At 42.5% G+C, this 20,749-nt stretch overlaps 1 protein-coding gene across 1 annotated transcript in view; it reads right to left on the bottom strand.

Annotated features, from left to right (window-relative positions):
• Positions 1-14,375: 14,375 nt before the first annotated feature.
• The window catches only part of LOC311516367 (opsin-5-like), a gene marked incomplete at its 3' end in the record, with an annotated part of 58,965 nt that continues 52,591 nt past the window's right edge, over positions 14,376-20,749 (bottom strand). Inside the window, exon 6 of the mRNA XM_084620348.1 lies at positions 14,376-14,993. Coding sequence (XP_084476474.1) covers positions 14,376-14,993 — 618 coding nt within the window. The remainder of the gene's footprint in view (positions 14,994-20,749) is intronic.

Here is a 20,749-nt window from a genome sequence, read left to right as displayed (position 1 = left end):
ACCCACAACAAAAGTCAGTCCCTCGAGTTTACTATCTGAGTAATACCATCCTAAATAACTCTCCCTTCAGCTTAACTACAGAACTATTCAACCAGAAACTGTAGCCTCCATCTACGCTAGGAATTTGAATGATTGCTCAATAGTTTTCAGCAGTGATCCCTCTGGCTGCTTACATAAACAGGAGAAAACTAGTTGCGGTACAATTTCAGAATAAATACTGCGGCTTGGTGATGTCTTAGTGAAGTTGTCAGTATTGGCTCTGCTGGTCCCTCTGCTGAGTAACCTTGACAGCAGCAGTTCAATTTCTTAATGCAGACAGGGATTATAACTGCCAATTAACTGCCTTGAGTGCTTCTTTTTGCCTGAGACTGAGCCACTCCTCTGAGATGCATGTAGCTGTTTTACTCAGAACTGGAAATGATGGCTACTGTGCAAACTATTTCTACAAAATAGGAATCCTTCAATCACTTCCAACAGGATATTTCATTATATCAGTTGTGCAGAGAATAAGAATAAGCGCTCATCAGATGCTTTTCCTGAAGCATCTGTTGAGAAGAAAGGGAAATCCAACTGCTGATGTTGAATAACTTGTGATCCATATATGAGAAATCACATAAGGGATATGCTGTTTTTCCTTCCTCACCTCTCCTTTACCTGTGTTTGATTGTAATCTCTCCTGCATGCCACAATCAGTTTAGCTACACCTGTAAGCAGTATACAAGCACAAAATGCAGGGCCAATTCTCTATCGTATTTGATGCAGGAATGGAGAGTAGAAATGACGGGGCTGTAAATCAGTTTTTCATTCCCATATTTGTCTGGCTGTCCAAGAGCCTACTCGGCCCTGGGCACAAGTTAGCGCAACCTTGGAGATTATGTTCTGGCTGCAATAGTCCCTATTGGTTTCATACAGATCAGAATAGCTGGAGCACAGAGTAATTTGCTCACATGCCCTTCCTTGCCATCCACATCACCTAGCCTTGAGCAGGAGACCTCGGCTGGTGCAGTCAGAGCTTCCCTGCCTCAAGCTGCTTTCACCAGTGGCCAGGAGGCTGGGTGTGTGGGGGCAGGGAAGGGATCTTGTAGCAGCACCACACCATGTACTAGGATTACACTCTGGAGATCATGTCTGCCTTTACACTGCCAGAGAGGCATGAATGGGCCAGGGCAAAAGTGGAAAATTGCCCCTGCTACGAGGTCCTGACCATAAGCTCACACTAATTTCAGTCCAGTGAAACTCTACTGACTTCACTGGCATTTCCCCACTATAAGGCTGACAGGTATCAGGCCCAATGGCTATTTTAGACCGTGGTGGCCAGGTAGCCAAAATAAGCACTGCGCTGGGGCTTGTAATCAGATACTATTTCTTCCTCTCCTTGGCCCCCTCCGAAAAATTACTTCTGCCCTCACCTTCCCTCCACACACTCCCATAATCATTCCTGATCTCCCCAAATAAGCTCAACCAGCTAAACACTCTTCCCTCTCCCCCAATAAACACATTCTCCCCCTCCCACCTAATAGCTTCCCAGCTCCTCCTGCAATAAATAGGCAGGTCCACTCTGCTCTGCTCCCTTTTATTCCCCCACCCTGCAGGCTACAGGTTCCTTTGCTCCCCTCTTTCAACCTCCAGCCACACTGCTGGATCACAGGCCTGCCTGCTTCCTTTTCATCCCTCGTCCAGGATTGCCAACCCCAAGCATTCAAAATAATTAGTCAGGCCTCCAAAAATCAAGAGATTCTACTATTAATACAGTATAGGTTCTTTTTAGGCATGTTCTTATTTTAGATCCTAGAGGGGTCACATTTCCAAGATTTTCTCCTCTGCCATGAGGGCTAGAAACTTGCTTTATTTTTAAAAAGCTGAGATTCTTGCAATCACCTGACTCCAGGAGAAAGAGCTTTAGGGGAAAAAACACCCCAGAAATTCTGAGATTTAGCAATACTGTGGGTCACAGGCCCACTATTCCCTTTCACCCGCTCCCTGGTGGCAGGCTCTCCCTTTCACCCCTTCTCCCCAATCACAGGCCCCCTATCTGCTGCCTTCTTGAAATCACTGACTGTCCAGCTCCTCATTCCTTCAGCCTCTGCTTTCTCCAACTTGGGCTCTTCCAGTTGCTCCAGAGATGAGGGTGTAGTTCTGCACTGAGGCTACCTTGATTGATTCTGCCCAAAGAGCAGGGCTCTGGTCTGAGCTCTGTTCCATAGTTTCAGTGATGGGAGGAACTCTCTTAGGGGCTAGACCCTCCCTCCAGCTCCATCTGCTAGTCCCTTTCGTGGCTGCACTCTATGGTGCTGAACTGAAGAGGCTAAATATCTGCTAGTCCCTCCCACGCAACCCCTGCTGCACAGGGTTGCTGGAGAGAAGGCAGAAGAGGAAGGCATGGAATCATAGAATCATAGAATATCAGGGTTGGAAGGGACCTCAGGAGGTCATCTAGTCCAACCCCCTGTTCAAAGCAGGACCAATCCCCAATTAAATCATCCCAGCCAGGGCTTTGTCAAGCCTGACCTTAAAAATTTCTAAGGAAGGAGATTCTACCACCTCCCTAGGTAACGCATTCCAGTGTTTCACTACCCTCCTATTTTTCCTAATATCCAACCGAAACCTCCCCCACTGCAACTTGAGACCATTACTCCTTGTCCTGTCCTCTTCTACCACTGAGAATAGTCTAGAACCATCCTCTCTGGAACCACCTCTCAGGTAGTTGAAAGCAGCTATCAAATCCCCCCTCATTCTTCTCTTCTGCAGACTAAACAATCCCAATTCCCTTAGCCTCTCCTCATAAGTCATGTGTTCCAGACCCCTAATCATTTTTGTTGCCCTTCACTGGACTCTCTCCAATTTATCCACATCCTTTTTGTAGTGTGGGGCTCAAAACTGGACACAGTACTCCAGAGGAGGCCTCACCAATGTCGAATAGAGGGGGACGATCACGTCCCTCGATCTGCTCACTATGCCCCTACTTATACATCCCAAAATACCATTGGCCTTCTTGGCAACAAGGACACACTGCTGACTCATATCCAGCTTCTTGTCCACTGTCACCCCTAGGTCCTTTTCCGCGGAACTGCTGCCTAGCCATTCGGTCCCTAGTCTGTAGCTGTGCATTGGGTTCTTCCGTCCTAAGTGCAGGACCCTGCACTTATCCTTATTGAACCTCATCAGATTTCTTTTGGCCCAATCCTCCAATTTGTCTAGGTCCCTCTGTATCCTATCCCTGCCCTCCAGCGTATCTACCACTCCTCCCAGTTTAGTATCATCCGCAAATTTGCTGAGAGTGCAATCCACACCATCCTCCAGATCATTTATGAAGATATTGAACAAAACCGGCCCCAGGACCGACCCCTAGGGCACTCCACTTGACACCGGCTGCCAACTAGACATGGAGCCATTGATCACTACCCGTTGAGCCCGACAATCTAGCCAACTTTCTACCCACCTTATAGTGCATTCATCCAGCCCATACTTCTTTAACTTGCTGACAAGAATACTGTGGGAGACCGTGTCAAAAGCTTTGCTAAAGTCAAGAAACAATACAACCACTGCTTTCCCTTCATCCACAGAACCAGTAATCTCATCATAGAAGGCGATTAGATTAGTCAGGCATGACCTTCCCTTGGTGAATCCATGCTGACTGTTCCTGATCACTTTCCTCTCATGTAAGTGCTTCAGGATTGATTCTTTGAGGACCTGCTCCATGATTTTTCCGGGGACTGAGGTGACTGAGGTGAGGCTAACTGGCCTGTAGTTCCCAGGATCCTCCTTCTTCCCTTTTTTAAAGATTGGCACTACATTAGCCTTTTTCCGGCCATCCGGGACTTCCCCCGTTCGCCACGAGTTTTCAAAGATAATGGCCAATGGCTCTGCAATCACAGCCGCCAATTCCTTTAGCACTCTCGGATGCATGGGTCCCATTGAGTGTTTGTGTATTTAAAGAAATAAAGGAGAAGGGATTTAATTACTGGTCTCTTACCAGCCATTGTGGTTTTGGGGATTTGAATGGCATATTTAAGGCTCATTGTGGATTTGAGGATTTGTATGGCATATTTAAGGCTCAGGCCCTTCAATTCTTTACTTTTAAAAAGATGAAGGGACAAAATGGAAGGACTTTTTTTTGTAAACATATACAAAAAATTAGTTCAGCTGAGTCCTTAAAAAAACCACACACATGCTGAGCTGTCTGGCTCTCCTGTCCCTGAGCTGACTACTTTGTGCTGCCCTTAGTCATTCTAAGGACATGGGCTTCTGAGCACAAGAGTGACATCGAATATATGGAAATAGCAGAAGTACGCTTAGAACATCATGGGGTTCCTATGGTACAAGGTTAGGGCCAGTCCTATAGTCATTCCACATGCAAAGCTCTCCCAGATAGCATGATCAGGCCCTTAGTGACCAGTGCAGGTAGATTTTGCCATGCAGCTTCCAATGATTGCAAGGGCTTAAATCACCAGGCTGAAAATATACCTCTTATTTGATTTCATATGTGTCTTATTTTTTCCATCATATAAGTGCCACCATGCTAGAAGCCTATACATATTAGACCATTTCTGGTGAGATTCTCATCCCTACATATGCTGGGCAAAAGGGCCAGAAAGATGTAAAGGAGCTCTAAAAGCCACAGTTCCAGCTGGGGGAGAATTCATAAACCAGTCTTTCAAGGACGCCCTTGCAAGCCCTGGCACAGGGCTGTAACCAGGGTGGGGCGCATGGGGCAGCTGCTCAAGGCACAAAGTTGTGGGGCAGGGGGAAATGGGGTAGAAAAGTGACAAAAAATGACAAGGGGTACAAATATGCTTACTCATCCTGGATGCTAGAATGCTCTGCCCTGGCAGAAGGGAATATGTTGTGGGGGGGGTCTAAGAAGTGAGGATGTTGGACACAGTTCCATTTCATGTAGTGCTGCTGAAATAATGGGTAATACTGCTGTTTGTAGGGTAGCCTGGGGAGGCGCTCATGACTTAGGCAGCCCTTCTGGGTTGTCTACATTAGGCTGAAGGCTACTCTGACTCTTGGGCAGCAGGCGGGCCTCAGGCTATCAACCCCAGCCCCACGGGCCTCAGACCAGCTCTGTGCAGTGTCCCATTTTTGCTTTGAGAAATACTGTCACCTTACTAATGTGGACGAATAATATTTTAACCTGGATTTGTTACAGCAGTTTTTTTTTACAAGCCAGTTGCATTTTCATTGATATTGGGATTGGAATGTTACTGAAGGGGGTAGGGGGAGGGGAATAGTTGACTTGTCCATGCTACCAGAGTAGAAATTTCATTGACTGGATCCTTCAGTTTTATAAAGGTAGCTGGTAAGAGTTTAGAAAGCATCTCTATGGAAAATTACCACGTATGATGCTGTTGGAACACTCTCATGGAATTCCTGTGACAATATTTGAAACAAACTGACAACAAGCCCTCTGTAGCAGGGTATGCACACCCTGTCCTCTTTTGGGACAGGACGGGGCTGTTCAGCTAATGGCCAGAGTCTATACAGCTGCCCTTTGGGTCAGGGCTGTTCGGTCCGATGGCCAGAGTCAGAGGCCACTACCCTGGGGGTGGTGACAGTCAGGGTAGGGGGACACAAGCCCTCTCTGCTCCACTAGGTCCTGGCCCAGGGCCCTGTCAATGGTGAGTGTGATCACCACCCAGTCAGCGGGGAATCATGCTACAACACACTGACTTTCCTCAGGTGGGAGATACCACTCACCCCACCTCACTGGACCGCTTCCTACCACGTGTCCTGAAGCTGCAGTCCATTCGTCATCAGGCGTACTGAACTCCTCGGCGCAGGTAGCTTGCTGGGATTCAGACCCCAGTCGACCGGCTGTAGGCAACAGGTCTCCAGTCTGGGCCTCGGGATCTCTGGTTCCTGCAATCAGGGGCTGAAGTGGCTCCTAGGCTGGAGCCGCCATCAAGCGTCCTTCCTCCTTAGCAGTCAGCCTAGAATGAGTTGGGCTGCTCCCTTCTATAGAGAGGCAGCAGTTGGAGCATACCCAGCATGGCCTGAGGGGCGGGACTTCTGCTGCCTATTACAGAAAAACACAGAATATCAGGGTTGGAAAGGACCTCAGGAGGTCATCTAGTCCAACCCCCTGCTCAAAGCAGGACCAATCCCCAATTTTTGCCCCAGATCCCTAAATGGCCCCCTCAAGGATTGAACTCACAACCCTGGGTTTAGCAGGCCAATGCTCAAACCACTGATTAATCCTATCTTGTCCAGTGCGGGGTATGCACACCCCGTCATACCCTCCAAATATTTTCTGCTATAGCATGAACAGTAGAATGAAAAGTTTGAGTAACTAGATTTTGATGTGTAAATCTAGCATTTCTTGAAAACTTCCTGTTTGAAACTTTTTCTTTTATTGACAAAGTTTTTGCAAAGGGCTTACTGATACTACTAGGAAGATAAGACCTGGGAAAGTCATTTCTCAGAAGTTGAAGACGATGATGATAATAATGCACACTTATACAATGCTTTTCAAACCAGATGAACTAAAGATACAAAGAGTAAGTCTACAGTTTGAGCTTGGGGTGTGATTCCCAGCCTGAAGAGACATACCGGGGCTAGCTCTGACTGAACTAGCACATTAAAAATAGAGGGTAGTCACAGCAGTGTGAGGGGAGCTAGCCACCCCAAGACTGTCAGAGATGTTAGGTACATATTTGGGACGTCTAGTACCTTTCATCATTCGTGCTGTGGCAGCTACCTTCTTTTTTAGCATGCTAGTTTGATTGAGAAAAGGGGAGGAAAACTGAAAAAGAAAAAAAAGTGAGGCTTTTAGTTTTATCAAAAAAAGGGAATTTTTATGATAATGTCCATTTTTTGCAGAAAACCAATTTTTCAATCAATAATCATTTTAATTTGAAATTTTAAACCAGATCTTGCCTACTTGCAAATGGCATGCAGTCCCTTGGGAACCATAGCCAACTGGTATAAATAAGAACAGCTGCTCTAAATTACCCCAGGTCTGGTGTCAAGGCAACCTGACAGTCACCACAATCTTTACTAAGCAGCCCTCGGTGCAGGCTGAAATCTGGGCTGTTGTTTTTAACATGAAGTCCTATGTACTGTGCCAAAACAATTTACTGGGTCAATGCTGTTTTACTTCAGAAATGATTTAATTAATGCCATAAGAATCAAGAATTTATATGGCCTAATCCTCCACTGTGTTATACTGGTTTATGCCAGTGGAATTACATCAGCAGAAAGCCAGTGTAACAGAATTTTGAATCAGGCCTTGTCTCTCCTTCCAGCTCTTAAACATCAACTTGTCCTCTGCAGCTCAGTAGAAACATATGCAGTCATTGCTAATGATTTATCACAACCCAGTCATTCTGGATTTCCAATTCAAAATTGGAATAGGTGGTACTATGTGCAAAATATGGTTAAATTGCATAAAAAGTTCATATCTCTGTATAATCTCAAGTGGACATATGGTAACCTTCAAAAATGTGCAAGGTTAATTCAGCTTTCCCAAAAGACCATTTTTCATATATCTAATAATTGTAAACTGGATTCTCACTTAATATACTACTCTACAATATTTGCTCCCCCTGTATTAACTGCTTCTGTAACATCTCAACTCCAGAGCAAAGACACCCCATTGAGAATCAAATAAACAAACAGAACAACAGCACAATCCTTGTTAGGATTCCATAAAATACGGAAAGTGAACGAAGACAAATCCCCGTCTCTTACATACTGGAGCAATATATGTGGTAGTATACAAAAGACACAGAGTATCCTCTACTGTTCATGCTTCTCATTCCTTTTCTCATGCTTGGGAGGAGCCCCTGAGAACATCTGCAAAGCCACCTCTTTATTGACCTTCTAATCCCTCCTCAGAACTCTCCAGTCCCATGATGACTATTAGAAAACTTGACAACAGTTAGACTGCTGGTGTGCAGAGACTATTGGCTATCATGCTGATCAACAGTGTTTCACTGTTTCCTTGTACTCCTATCTGCCTGTATCTATCTGTTGTCTTTTGTCTCATATTTAGACTATAAATTCCTTGGGGGAAGGGACTGTCTTTTTGTTCTGTGTTTTTATACTGCCTAGTACAGTAGGGATTGGTCCAGGACTGGAGCTCCTAGATGCTGTGGTAATAACAAACAATATATACAGCAGGGAACAACAGTAAAGACACTTAAAATTCCAATTCTGGTTGGGCATCCGATACATCACTGGAGAAAGGAACAGCAGTGGGTAGGAGAATGGAGTTTAAGAGGAAGGATAGTGCTGATACTAGTCAGATAGGTGATAATTAGCACAAGAATGACTGTACCCAATCAGGGGAGGAATGTGAGCGAAGCCAAGCAGCAGCAATTAAGATGCTTGTACACCAAAGCAAGGAGCCTGGGTAACAAAATGGAGGAACTAGAACTACTGCTGCAGGAAGTGAAACCAGATATAGGGATAACAGAAACATGGTGGAATAGTAGTCATGACAGAAGTACAGGTATTGAAGGGCATGTGCTGTTCAGGAAAGACAGAAATAAAGGCAAAGGTGGCAGAGTAGCATTGTATATTAATGATAAAGTACACTGTAAAGAAATTAGAAGAGATGGAATGTATAAGACAGTCTGTTTGGGTCAAAATCACTTTGGGGAAGAAAGCGATTAAAGGTTCCTCTGATACAGTGGTTGGGGTGTGCTACAGACCACCAGGATCTGATTTGGATATGGATAGAGACCTCTTTAATGTTTTTAATTACATAAATCCTTCTGGGAATTTTGCAATTATGGGAGATTTTAACTTCCTAGATAAGGAGGATAAGTGCTAATAAAATAAAATAAAATAATAATAATCCAGATTATCCTGGATGTGATAGCTGAAAGATTTCTTCACCGAAGAGTTGCTGAACCAACGAGAGGTGATGCCATTTTACATTTGGTATTGGTGAGTAGTGAGGACCTCCATGGAAGAACTGGTTATAGAGGACAACCTTGGTTCGAGTGATCATGAGCTAATTCAGTTTAAACTAAATGAAAGGATAAACAAAAATAGATCTGCAACAAGGGTCCTTGATTTTCAAAAAAGCAAACTTTAAAAAAATTAAGGGAATTTGTTAGGGAAGTGGACTGGAGTGAAGAACTCAAGGATCTGAATGTGAAGGAGGCTTGGAATTACTTTAAGTCAAAGTTGTAGAAGCTATCTGAAGCCTGTATCCTAAGCGAGGAGAAAAAATTAATAGGGAAGGGTTTCAGACCAAGATAGATGAGCAAGAATCTCAAACAGATGATTAAGAGACAGCAGAAAGCCTACAGGGAATGGAAGATGGGGAGGTATCAGCAAAGAAAGCTGCCTCTTGGAGGTCAGAAAGTGTGGGGACAAAGTGAGAACTGCTAAAAGCCAAGCAGAATTGGAACTTGGAAAGGGAATTAAAACCAAAGGATTCTATAGCCATATAAATAAAAAGAAAGCAAGGAAGTGTGGGACCACTGAGCACTGAGGATGGGGCAGAGATTAAAAAGCTTAGGGTCACTAATAGCAACAAGGATATGGAGGCAGAAAGTACCACATCTGAGGTGGAAGTCAAACTCAAACAGCTGATAAAAGGTATTATCTGCACTCTCTCCATATTTTAAGCATTAAAAACAAATATTATTAAGCATAGATATAGTAGTTAGATAGCCGAAATTGGCCTGCACCTTTATTATAATCCTGTTCACTTATGCTACATATCCCATAACACCTTCCATTAGCTGAAGTAAACTTTGGCTTAAGTAGATGGGAAAAGTGTCAGTATCAAAACATATGGTTATTTCTTCATAGCAACAGAAAGGAAGTTACCCTCACAAGTCTGTTTACCCTGGTACAGGCCTAGGAGGTACCTTCACATTCCTTAGTACCTGGAATGTACAGAGATGAAGGTACATCATGACTTGGAATGCATGCTTTCAAAACAATGATAAGGTGTACACCAGGGTACCAGAAGAACAAGGTAAAAAGCTGATGGGTTGAATCCAGTTTCAAATGACATATATAGTACCTTTTACTGGTAAAACAAGTGGGGTATAAAAAGATGGCTTATGGGGTGTAACTTTGTGTCAGGTGAATATAACATCACCACACAGGATAGCTCTTCGGACACAGGTATTGTATAGAACCTTTTGCCTGTACCACATTAGCAAACCTGACTGACATCAGTTATTTGGGCTCTTGAGTATATTTCATAATGTATCAGTGTGTGATCAAGCAATTGACTATACAACTTAAGCACCTCACCATCTACACTGCTATTTATATCCATGCTAACAGGGCATACAGTGTCTGTACTCTATATGCCACCATAAGTGTAGACCTACCCTGAGTCTCTATGCTCTTTCAGTCCTTGACCTTGACACGATCATTATTTATTATTCTTATTATAATAGGGTCCAGAGGCTCTGAGGCAGGATTGGAGATCCATTGTAAAAACACATACCAAGAGACAGTCCCTGCCCAAAGAATGTACAACCTATCTTAACACAAAGACATAACAAGTAAATGTGCCAAATAAATGGAAGGTCTGGGAGAGGGAGGATGAGGGTAATAGTTTCATGTGGTTACATAGACTAGCTGTCATAGAATCACAGAAACATAGGGCTGGAAGGGATGTCAAGAAGTCATCTAGTCCAGCCTCTGCCCCCTCACTGAGGCAGGACTAAGTATATCTAGACCATCCCTGACAGGTGTTTGTCTTAGCTGTTGTTAAAAACCTCCAGTGATGGGGTTCCACAACTTATCTAGATAACCTGTTCCAGTGCTTAACTATCCATATAGTCAGAAAGTTTTTCCTAATATCTAGCCTACATTGTCTGTGCTAGAAACTAAGTTGCTTATTTTGTCCTGCTTTCAGTGGACATGGAGAAAAACTGATTACTGTCCTCTTTATAACAATTATAATCTTGTGCATAATCATCAGCTTGTTTCAAATCAAAGGTGTTTGTTTTTAAAGATCTAAACTAACCAGTAATGTTAACATCAATCATTCCTACTAGCCACCTGCCTGACAACAAAAGTGCCATTTCATGGCAGTTGTGATAGCATCTGTGTGTGTGATGAGGTTAGCCATCTGTTAGGATCTGAGATCACCCACTTGTATCACCAAACCTTCCAAACAGCCACCAGATGGTAATGATTTTCAATCACTTCTGATTGGGTCAGATTTGAACTGGTGACCTTGAGAGCCAAAGGCTTCATATTCCATTACAAATATCCCGAGCAACCATATTCTCTTACAAAATGTTAAAAAAAAAAAAAAAACTTTGAGAAGTGTGGTATTTCACAGTGTTGTTGTAACCATATTGAGCCCAGGACATTAGTGAGGTAATATCCTTTACTCTACCAACTTCTGTAGATAGGCATGACATTTTACACTAGTTTCTTCGTGTTGGGCATGAAAAACTACCACCTGCCCAGAAATCCCCTTCCTTTTACTACTACTGCTGTTACTACTGACATTTATTCTGAAACCTGTCCTTGAAAGTTGATTTTACTCAATGTGTTTAAAAATCGCACCAGACCATCAGCAACAATAAGTATGAATTCACTCCCCAGATATGATGATATCACTCCTTTTATTGTTTCACTTGGAAAAACAAAAGTTTTTTTCTTCCAATAATTGACACCAGAGTTTTTCATAAGGTTATAATAAATAATGACAAGACCACCCTGTAATCAGCAGCATCATGATTTGCAAATACATTTATTTGCAAGTAACTCATAAAAATAGTCTAACTCCGGAAAATGATGGATGGACCAATCCAAAGGCAGACAGGTTGGGGAGAATTTTGTGTGACTGATCACACCAGTAAAAGCATTTAACATAAGAAGAAAAACTTTTTTCAAACAACAAACAGAATTCTGAATTGGACTGTCAGTCTGATTGCTTGTGGACACTGGGCATTGCTTCATAATTCTCTTCAAAGGCACAATCCTGCTCCTATTAACTCCAAAAAGAAATAAGCCGAGGATTCAACGTTCATTGTAAAACAAAAAATGTTCTACCTGTCATCTGAAATCTGAACTGTAGAGAAAAGAAAAAGTTGAAAGTGACGTGTTGATTTTTAAGCAAATGTTTTACTCCACACTCAAAACTTATGATTAGTTCAGGCACTCCAAAGCAGACTTGGAGGGAAGAAACAGTGATACATTAACTTGATTTCTTTACATTATATAATAACCATTGTATAAATACTCATGAATTTTCCAGAGAACAGACACTGTATAGTGCAAACTACTCTTATTTTCTCCCCCAACATGTGTTTTCAGTTGAAGGCGTGGGTTAACGGAGTTGTTTTTTCCTGTTTTATCTAGTCCTGCATTCTTATCATATTCCAGTTAATCACAACATACAGGTATTTCATCTCATTGAAGCGAGCCAATCACCTAAGGCCCCAGTCCTCTAGAGACTTGTGTGCATGCAGTAAGAAATCTCATTGAAACCAGTAGGGCTACTCATAGGGTATATCTACACAGTGCTGCTGTGTGCAGTGTGGCTGCAACAGCACAGGGGGCAGCTCAGGCTAGCTGAGTATCCCCTGGGGGAGTCCGCTGGCATTGTATTAGGGCGCCTAGCCCAAACTGCCACCATGCTGCCGTGGCCACACTGCTATTTTTGGCGTGCCAGCTCGAGCAGAGCTAGCCTGGGTCTACCGAGGCTGAGAAGTATCCTCCCAGATGCTATGTCGACACCCACAGGCATAGAGTCTTCTTCTTAGCATGTATGCGCAACATGCATCAGGTGACATGTGACCAGGATCCATAAGCCTGGGCTGGGTTCTGACTGGGAGTGTGACATGAACGCTGATCCAGTGCATAGAGTTATGCAGAAACATGAACCTTTGCAGTATTGAGTCCTTAGGGCCTCATCCTATTCCACTTGAATTCAATGGCAGAACTTCCTTTAACCTCAGTGATGCGGGACTGGGCCCTTGATTTGCTCCGATCACTGACAACATGCCTTGAGAGACTTTGGAGAAAATGCTAATCGAAACTTCAGTTTTAATTTGCACATTCTTCAAAAAACAAAACAAAACAGCTTGTTTATAGGGTTCATGGCTCTTAAAGAGGCGTGGTGTTTTAGCCACACGGGAGCTTTTTCTCTAATACATGCTAAATGTTTTGTACTCTGCAACAAACAGCTGCTCATGTCATTTTAAACAAACACTCTGCAACTATGGGAAACTAACAAAAACATCAAAAGCATCATGCACATGGGAATAGATGGAGGGTGAAGGGGGAGACAGTTTAAGCAGAGGATGAGAAGCCACACTATAGGTCCCAAGTCAACAAGCTATATCCTATCTGTTGCAACAACATCCATTTAAATAGCGGTTTACTCAGAATTTCAGGGGGGAATACAGTCTGGAAACCATCAAAATACAACACCAAAACCAAACTCAAGATTTATCAGAGCTGTGTATTTTCAACATTACTTTACAGTGCAGAATACTAGGAAATGAGAAAGTATGACATGTCCAAATTCTCTTCATTCCATACAACCCGCCTCAGAAAAATCTTCTGTATCTTTTGGCCCAGAACAATCTCAAACCAAGATCTATTGACACAGTGCAGCCAAGAGGATCTGAGCACCATCATTGCCAGGAGACGTTGGAGATGGATTGGCCATGTTCTTCAGATGGAAACTGATTCCATCACTAGAGTAGCAATAACATGGACACCTGAAGGCAAGCGAAAACGAGGCCACCTGAAAGTAACATGGTGAAGAGCTGTGGAAGACGAGCTGAAAAACCTGGGGCACAGCTGGGGAACCATTGAAAGACTTGCCAGAAACAGACACGAGTGGAGGAGCTTCGTCACTGCCCTAAACGCCAGAGGCGTAATGGGAACATGATGATGATGATTATTCAGAATCACTGGTAGAGTTTAAATGGTTAGGACACTGGCATTCAAGTACTTTCCCTATGAACCACCATAGAAACTTCACCAAAATGTGCTGGTGCCACATGATTATTTATATAACTAAACATATGCAGTTTATTTCACTGATGGTTTGGGTGGTGTCTCTTGAGGAACGTAAGACTAACTACTTGAATTTCAAGTTCTTTGGGACAGAGACTGCGGCTTTGTGTAGGTTTATACAGAACCTCGCACAATTCAACCCCAATCCTGATAGAGGCCTCTGAGCACCACTGCAATATAAATATTAAGTAAGTACTGTTTGAATACAGTTAGCACAAGATACTTACTGAAGTCTGCATTGTGAGAGTCAAACGTTCTTTTTAACAAGTTCATGCTCCATTAGGTATTCTATCAAAGGACAGGTGTGGGAACCAGGAAAACTGTATAGAAAGTGGCAGTGGATGGGCTGTTTAGAAAAGGTTACATCAAGAAGTCTGGTACCATTACATTATTGTTTCTTAAATGAAACTCTAAAGATTTGCAAATCTGCTGTGTGCAGGTATTGTTTCCAAGGTGATTTCAAAGTTATCATTTTGAGTGCTTTCTTCTCCTTGAACAACCACCTTTACAGATTTCTTGGCACCCTGCTTCCGTTTTGCTTGGAGACTACTCTCCAAAGACACACTTTCTTGAGGAGTGCATTCCATAGTGCTTAACCTCTCCTGGCAGCATTTTGGATAGTTCTTAAAGCATTCAAAAGTATCATTGCACTTTTCACAAGGGAAGTAAGAACATCCTTCCACAGTCTGCACCGAGTTACAGCTGGACTCATTTCTCCCTTTAAATGAATTCAGGCGGACTTCCAGAACTGACCTATAACTGCAGCTCTGTAGGGCCTTGAGGCAAAAACAGGTCCTGATGCATAATTGCTGAAGAACTCCAAAATCTTTGGCAAGGGTGCTTCGGAAATTGGGCTTCAGAAGAAGATAGGTAACTGGGTTGTAGAGTGTTGAGGACTTTGCAAAGACAGCTGGCACAGCAAAGGCTAGGGGAGGAATCCCTTCCATGGATCCAAAGGCTGTCCACATGGCTATGATGGCATATGGGCTCCAGGCAGCAAAAAATCCAATGCATACAGCAATGCTCATCTGAAAGGAAAGAGGAAAGAAGTGGTGTTAGATAAAACAGCATATGTGAGAAACATACTTCCAAACTAGTGTGGACATAAGACATTATCATGACTAATGCATCTGCTGAAGTCTCTCTCTATGCCTTCCTCACTTTTCATCTTGTCTACTCAGTACACAGCTATTCTGAACTTGGATAATTGTTTCAGATAAGAAGCATACCAGGCTCCACTGTATATGGAACTTTTTGAGGACAGCTCTAGCATCTTAAACCTATCCGTTTCTCATGTCAGAGAAGGGCAACCATTGCCCTTGTAAACACCTGAGGAAAAATGTAAAATCAGAGGAAATTCTCTTCTGACCATCAACAATAGATTTTTCTATTTCCTAGCCTAAATAATCAGCTTATATGGACTTTACTGTGTGTAGCATTCCTTTAGAGATAGAGTTAAAAGGAAAGAAGTTAAACTAAAGTCTAATAAATCTATAAAACTTAATCTGTTGTGGCTCATCTCATCACCAGTATCCAGAATAAAGAATTCTATGGGAGTTGTACACAGGTAACTGATGGCTTAGTCAGGCCACTGGCTCTTAAAAACAGGTTTTAAAAATACATTTAATATTTTTTAAAAAGCAGTTAAAAATATTTAAACCAGCAGCTGACTCAAATGAATGAATTCATATGAACTGCTGTTGCACAGCTGATTGATGAAGTTTTGATAGCAGCTTTTAAAACTATTGGGGGAAAACCCACCATTTTAAAAGTATATATGTATAAAGCAATAATATGAGAGTAAATACCAGAATTGGAATACAAACACCAAAAATCCCAGATATATTGTAAACTTCCATTCACACAGAGAGACCATAATCGACTCTGAACCATTCTGAGCATCATTCAGAAATAAACTGTACTGAATACTTAAAAGATATATACAGACAAGAATACTCAGATAAGTGTCAGATTTCTGAATGAGCTTCATGAGCTCTGAATTGGCCAAGAGTTGCAATTTCAAAATGAGAAATGATGGAGAAAATCCATTTCACCTAAAGCAGTGTCAGGTCTAAGCAGGTCAAGGTGTGTTTTGGCAATGAATGCCCTCATGTTTCCAAAAGCCTATTGTGCTCTGTGCCTGTATTTCAGAACTACAGAGAGCTGGTAACTAGCTCATCTGCCTTTAAAACTCAACCATTCCCCCAGGCAGGCTCAGGCTACAAACTCTCAGCTGCCAAAAGCATGTTTATTTTCACAAGGTCCATTAGTTTATGTACAGGTTTCAGAGTAACAGCCATGTTAGTCTGTATTCGCAAAAAGAAAAGGAGTACTTGTGGCACCTTAGAGACTAACCAATTTGAGCATAAGCTTTATAAGGTTTATGTAAGGGTGGTACTGAGAAAGGCCTTCTGAGGCCAGAATAAAACCAGCACACGTACAAGCTGTGCAGTACAATCTATTTTAAAACATGCGGCTCTCTCCCAAGATCTTAATTAGTCTCGCCCTAAATTTGCAAATTTCAGGAACTTTTTAATTTTACAAGAACTGCCTTGTGCTTGCCAAGGAGGTGTTGCAGGCTATCACAGCTATAGTCTTCAGAGTAACAGCCGTGTTAGTCTGTATTCGCAAAAAGAAAAGGAGTACTTGTGGCACCTTAGAGACTAACCAATTTATTTGAGCATAAGTTTTCGTGAGCTACAGCTCACTTCATCGGATGCATACCGTGGAAACTGCAGCAGACTTTATATATACACAGAGAATATGAAACAATACCTCCTCCCACCCCACTGGCCAGCAGGTGTGAACCTGATGAGTAGAAGGAATACACAATCAAGTGTACTCCTCTCTTACACTGAATGACCACCTTGTGGGTGAAGATGAAGATAAAATTGTTTCTCAAAACCTTGTTGCATTTTGGTATTTAACCTGTTTGTATGAAAATAGTTCAAGTCATCTGTTATGGCTTTTTCATTATATTTAGTTGCTTCTTTGGCCTCCCCGGCAGTGTGCAATGTAACTTTTTCCTGATCAGGAAGCCAGTAATATAATACCTTTAGACCATTGGTTCCCAAACTTGTTCTGCTGCTTGTGCAGGGAAAGCCCCTGGTGAGCCGGGCTGGTTTGTCTACCTGCCGCGTCCACAGGTTCGGCTGATCGCAGCTCCCACTGGCCGCGGTATGCTGCTTCAGGCCAATGGGAGCTGCTGGAAGCGGCAGCCAGTATGTCCCTTGGCCCGTGCCTCTTCCAACAGCTCCCTTTGGCCTCGAGCAGCGAACCGCAGCCACTGGGAGCCACGATTGGCCGAACCTGCGGACGTGGCAGGTAAACAAACCAGCCCGGCCTGGCAGGGGCTTTCCCTGCACAAGCAGCAGAACAAGTTTGGGAACCAATGGTCTAAAGGTATTATATTACTGGCTTCCTGATCAGGAAAAAGTTACATTGCACACTGCCGGGGAGGCCAAAGAAGCAACTAAATATAATGAAAAAGCCATAACAGATGACTTGAACTATTTTCATACAAACAGGTTAAATACCAAAATGCGACAAGGTTTTGAGAAACAATTTTATCTTCATCTTCACCCACAAGGTGGTCATTCAGTGTAAGAGAGGAGTACACTTGATTGTGTATTCCTTCTACTCAACAGGTTCATACTTCTGCTTTAATGATGGGGTCTTGGAACAACTATTTCTAGAGCTCACATGAGGAGAAATCATCATAGTCTTAGGCAACACAAAAGCGCTGGTTTAAGAAGTGATCATGGTTGAGAAACTGAGTAGCAATGACTGCAGGATAATTAAGTACAACATCCTTGGAGAAAAATCAGTGCAAAAGACACTAAACATTAGAAATGTGGATGTAAAACAAAAACTGAGGAAGCTAGTCAAAACAATCTCCTTTAAGTCAAAGAGGAAATTAAAAGCCTGAAAAACTCAGCATGGAAGCTAAGCAGAGGATAACAGAACCACAAGAGGCGTGCATCCTAACAGTAAAGAACTTAGAAAAACAGAGGAAAATACTACAGTTAAATTGCACAGTTTAACAGCAATTAACACACTACTGGAAGGCTGTCAGCTCCTACAGTGATAAGAGTAATACAAGATTCTGAATAGGTTATTCCAGCCAACCCAGTATTCTTCAAAAAATGGAAATCCAACCCTGTGAAACTAATAAAGGAGCATACATTATGGAGGTTGTAGCCTTTCCTTGAATTGAATGGATAGTTCTGTGTTAAATCAGTGTCCCTGGTGAATATTAGGTATATAAGCAAGGTAAGGCTGTAATGCAAGGCCTACAGGCTAAGGCCTGTAAGATTTTGGCTTAGCCATACGAGGCCTCAGGGCTAAAGAGGGTGCTATTGTTTAACACAGTGCTATTCGTTTAATTTAAGGAAAGGCTACAATGTTAAAATGTAATTAGGACTAAGAGAAATTTTGAAGAGCAAATAGCCAAAGACAAAAACAAATAGCAAGAACTTATTTAAGTATATCAGGACCAGGGTTTATAGGGTGCAATGAAGGTGAATAAGGACATTCAGCTTCTCTGCATTATTTGATTGCATCAGTCCTCACAGCAGAGAATGCTGGAGACATACCTGCCTTAGACCTGCTCTTCTCGGGCAATAGAGGATGTGCTGTCAAAAATTGAGGTGTCAAAAGAGTTGGTCCTGGAGCAAATTCATAAGTTTAGAGATTCATAGATTCCATAGCCAGAAGGAACAATTGTAATCATCTAGTCTGACCTCATGTATAACACAGGCCATAGAACTTCTCCAAAATAATTCCTAGAGTATATCTTTTAGCAAAACATCCAATTTTGATTTTAAAATGGTCAGTGTTGGCGAATCCACCACGACCCTTGCTAAATTGTTCCAAAAAATTGAAGCACAATGAGTCATGAGGACTAGATGGAACTCATCCAAGCATTCTGAAGGATTTTCAGAATGAATAAAAATATGCAATCTTTCATTAAAATCAGCCACTACTGGAGGATTGTGCAGTATCAAATGTCACACCCATATCTATTTTTTTTTAAAATGGTAGCATGCATGATCCTGATAATTACAGATCAATGAGTCTTTAAACTGGTTGAAAAGATAACTAACCACAGAATTATAAAACATGTAGATGAACGTGATTCATAGACTCAAACTTCAAGGCCAGAAGAGACCATCATGATCAGCTAGTCTGGCCACATCGCAGGCCACATAAGCTCACCCACCCACTCCTGTAATAGACCCATAGCCTCTGGCTGAGTTACTGAAGTCCTCCAATTTAAAGACTTCAAGTTATTACAAAAAATCCACCAAATTACACTAGTTTAAACCCACAAGTGACCCATGCCCCATGCTGCAGAGGAAGGTGAAAAAACCCCAAGGTCTCTGCCAATCTGATCTGAGGGAAATTCCTTCTTGACCCCAAATATGGCATTTAGTTAGACCCTGAGCATATGGGCAAGACCCACCAGCCAGACACCTGGGAAAGAATTATTTGTAGTGACTCAGAGCCCTTCCCATCTAGTGTCCCATCACCAGCTGTTGAAAGTGATTGACAATGAGAAAAGAAAAAATGTTTTGTAACAGAAAATCATACATCACTAATTACTCAAATTCTTTGATCAAGTCAAAAAAATTGTGAAAGCTGGATGTCAGGGATCTGTTCCCTCATTGGATGCTACATGAAAAGTGCAGACACATGAGTCTAATCCTTCCATCAGAAGCATTTGATGTCAACCTAGCAATGACTGGCTCTCAGCCTGCCAGCCAAGACTATTTCTCCCCATTTCAGAGTCCCAAGTGAAACAGACACATAATCCAAAATTAGCAAGAGAGTAAACAAAAGGGTGAAGAAGAAGAAAGTCTATAGTCAATTCTAGCCAAGATATTTGGCCTGTCTTTCTTTAGAGGGGCCCTGGATGGGCTATAGTCCACTCCAAATTTCTTCGGGTCTCCAGCACAAGTATTAGGATACAATCTCTTCCCCCTTTTTAGCACAGGGGATCTGTCTTCACTTTCTGTGAGGGCAGAGTCTCTGCTAGCTCCCAGGCCTCTCCCAGCTGCTTTCCCAGGGCTCCCTTCAACAACCTGCTCTCTTTCCAGGACTGCCCACTACTGAATGGAGTTTCTGCCTTTTAAACGCCTTCTCCATTCCTGACATGACATGCAGGTGCAACAGGGTTGAGCTACTCCAGCCCAAAGTATATCCTGCACCCCTTCCATGTCAATGCAGGGTTTATATACCCCATCACAAAGGGGAACTGGGTGACATATGGACTTTTCAAAAGAGACTTTGACAAAGAAACGATTGAAAAAGGTAATTATGGGGTGAGATTGGATTGTAATGGATTAGAAGCTGGCAGAGACAACACAAAGAGCAGGATGGTCACGGTGAAGGGTTAACAGTGGACTGTTCACATTTCCATACCAGAATTGGTGATGTTTAGAACATTCATAAATGATCTGAAAAAACGGAATTACACAATGAAGTGGCAACAGGTGCACATGGTACAATACTAACTAGGTTAATCAAGACTCAGCAGGATGCAACTGGATTAGACAAATTAGCATCAAGGTGGCAGATGTGAATTATTTTACATTTGTAAAAAATGAATGACGTTTGGAGAAATAATCTGAACTACTCATATGGAAAAATAAATATTGCAATGTTTTCAATCAGCTGTAACCATTCAGAGGAAAGATCTAAGTGTCATTGGGGACAGCTCAATGTAATGCACTGTTTGCACTGGTGCAAAATAGGACTAGCCTCAATGTGACCTAGGTAAATG

The sequence above is a fragment of the Lepidochelys olivacea genome, assembly GCF_965140295.1.
Source record: "Lepidochelys olivacea isolate rLepOli2 genome assembly, chromosome: 2".
NCBI classification, from domain to species: domain Eukaryota; kingdom Metazoa; phylum Chordata; order Testudines; family Cheloniidae; genus Lepidochelys; species Lepidochelys olivacea.
Note: the sequence above shows the minus strand (reverse complement) of the source record. Positions and strands in the feature narration are given on the sequence as shown.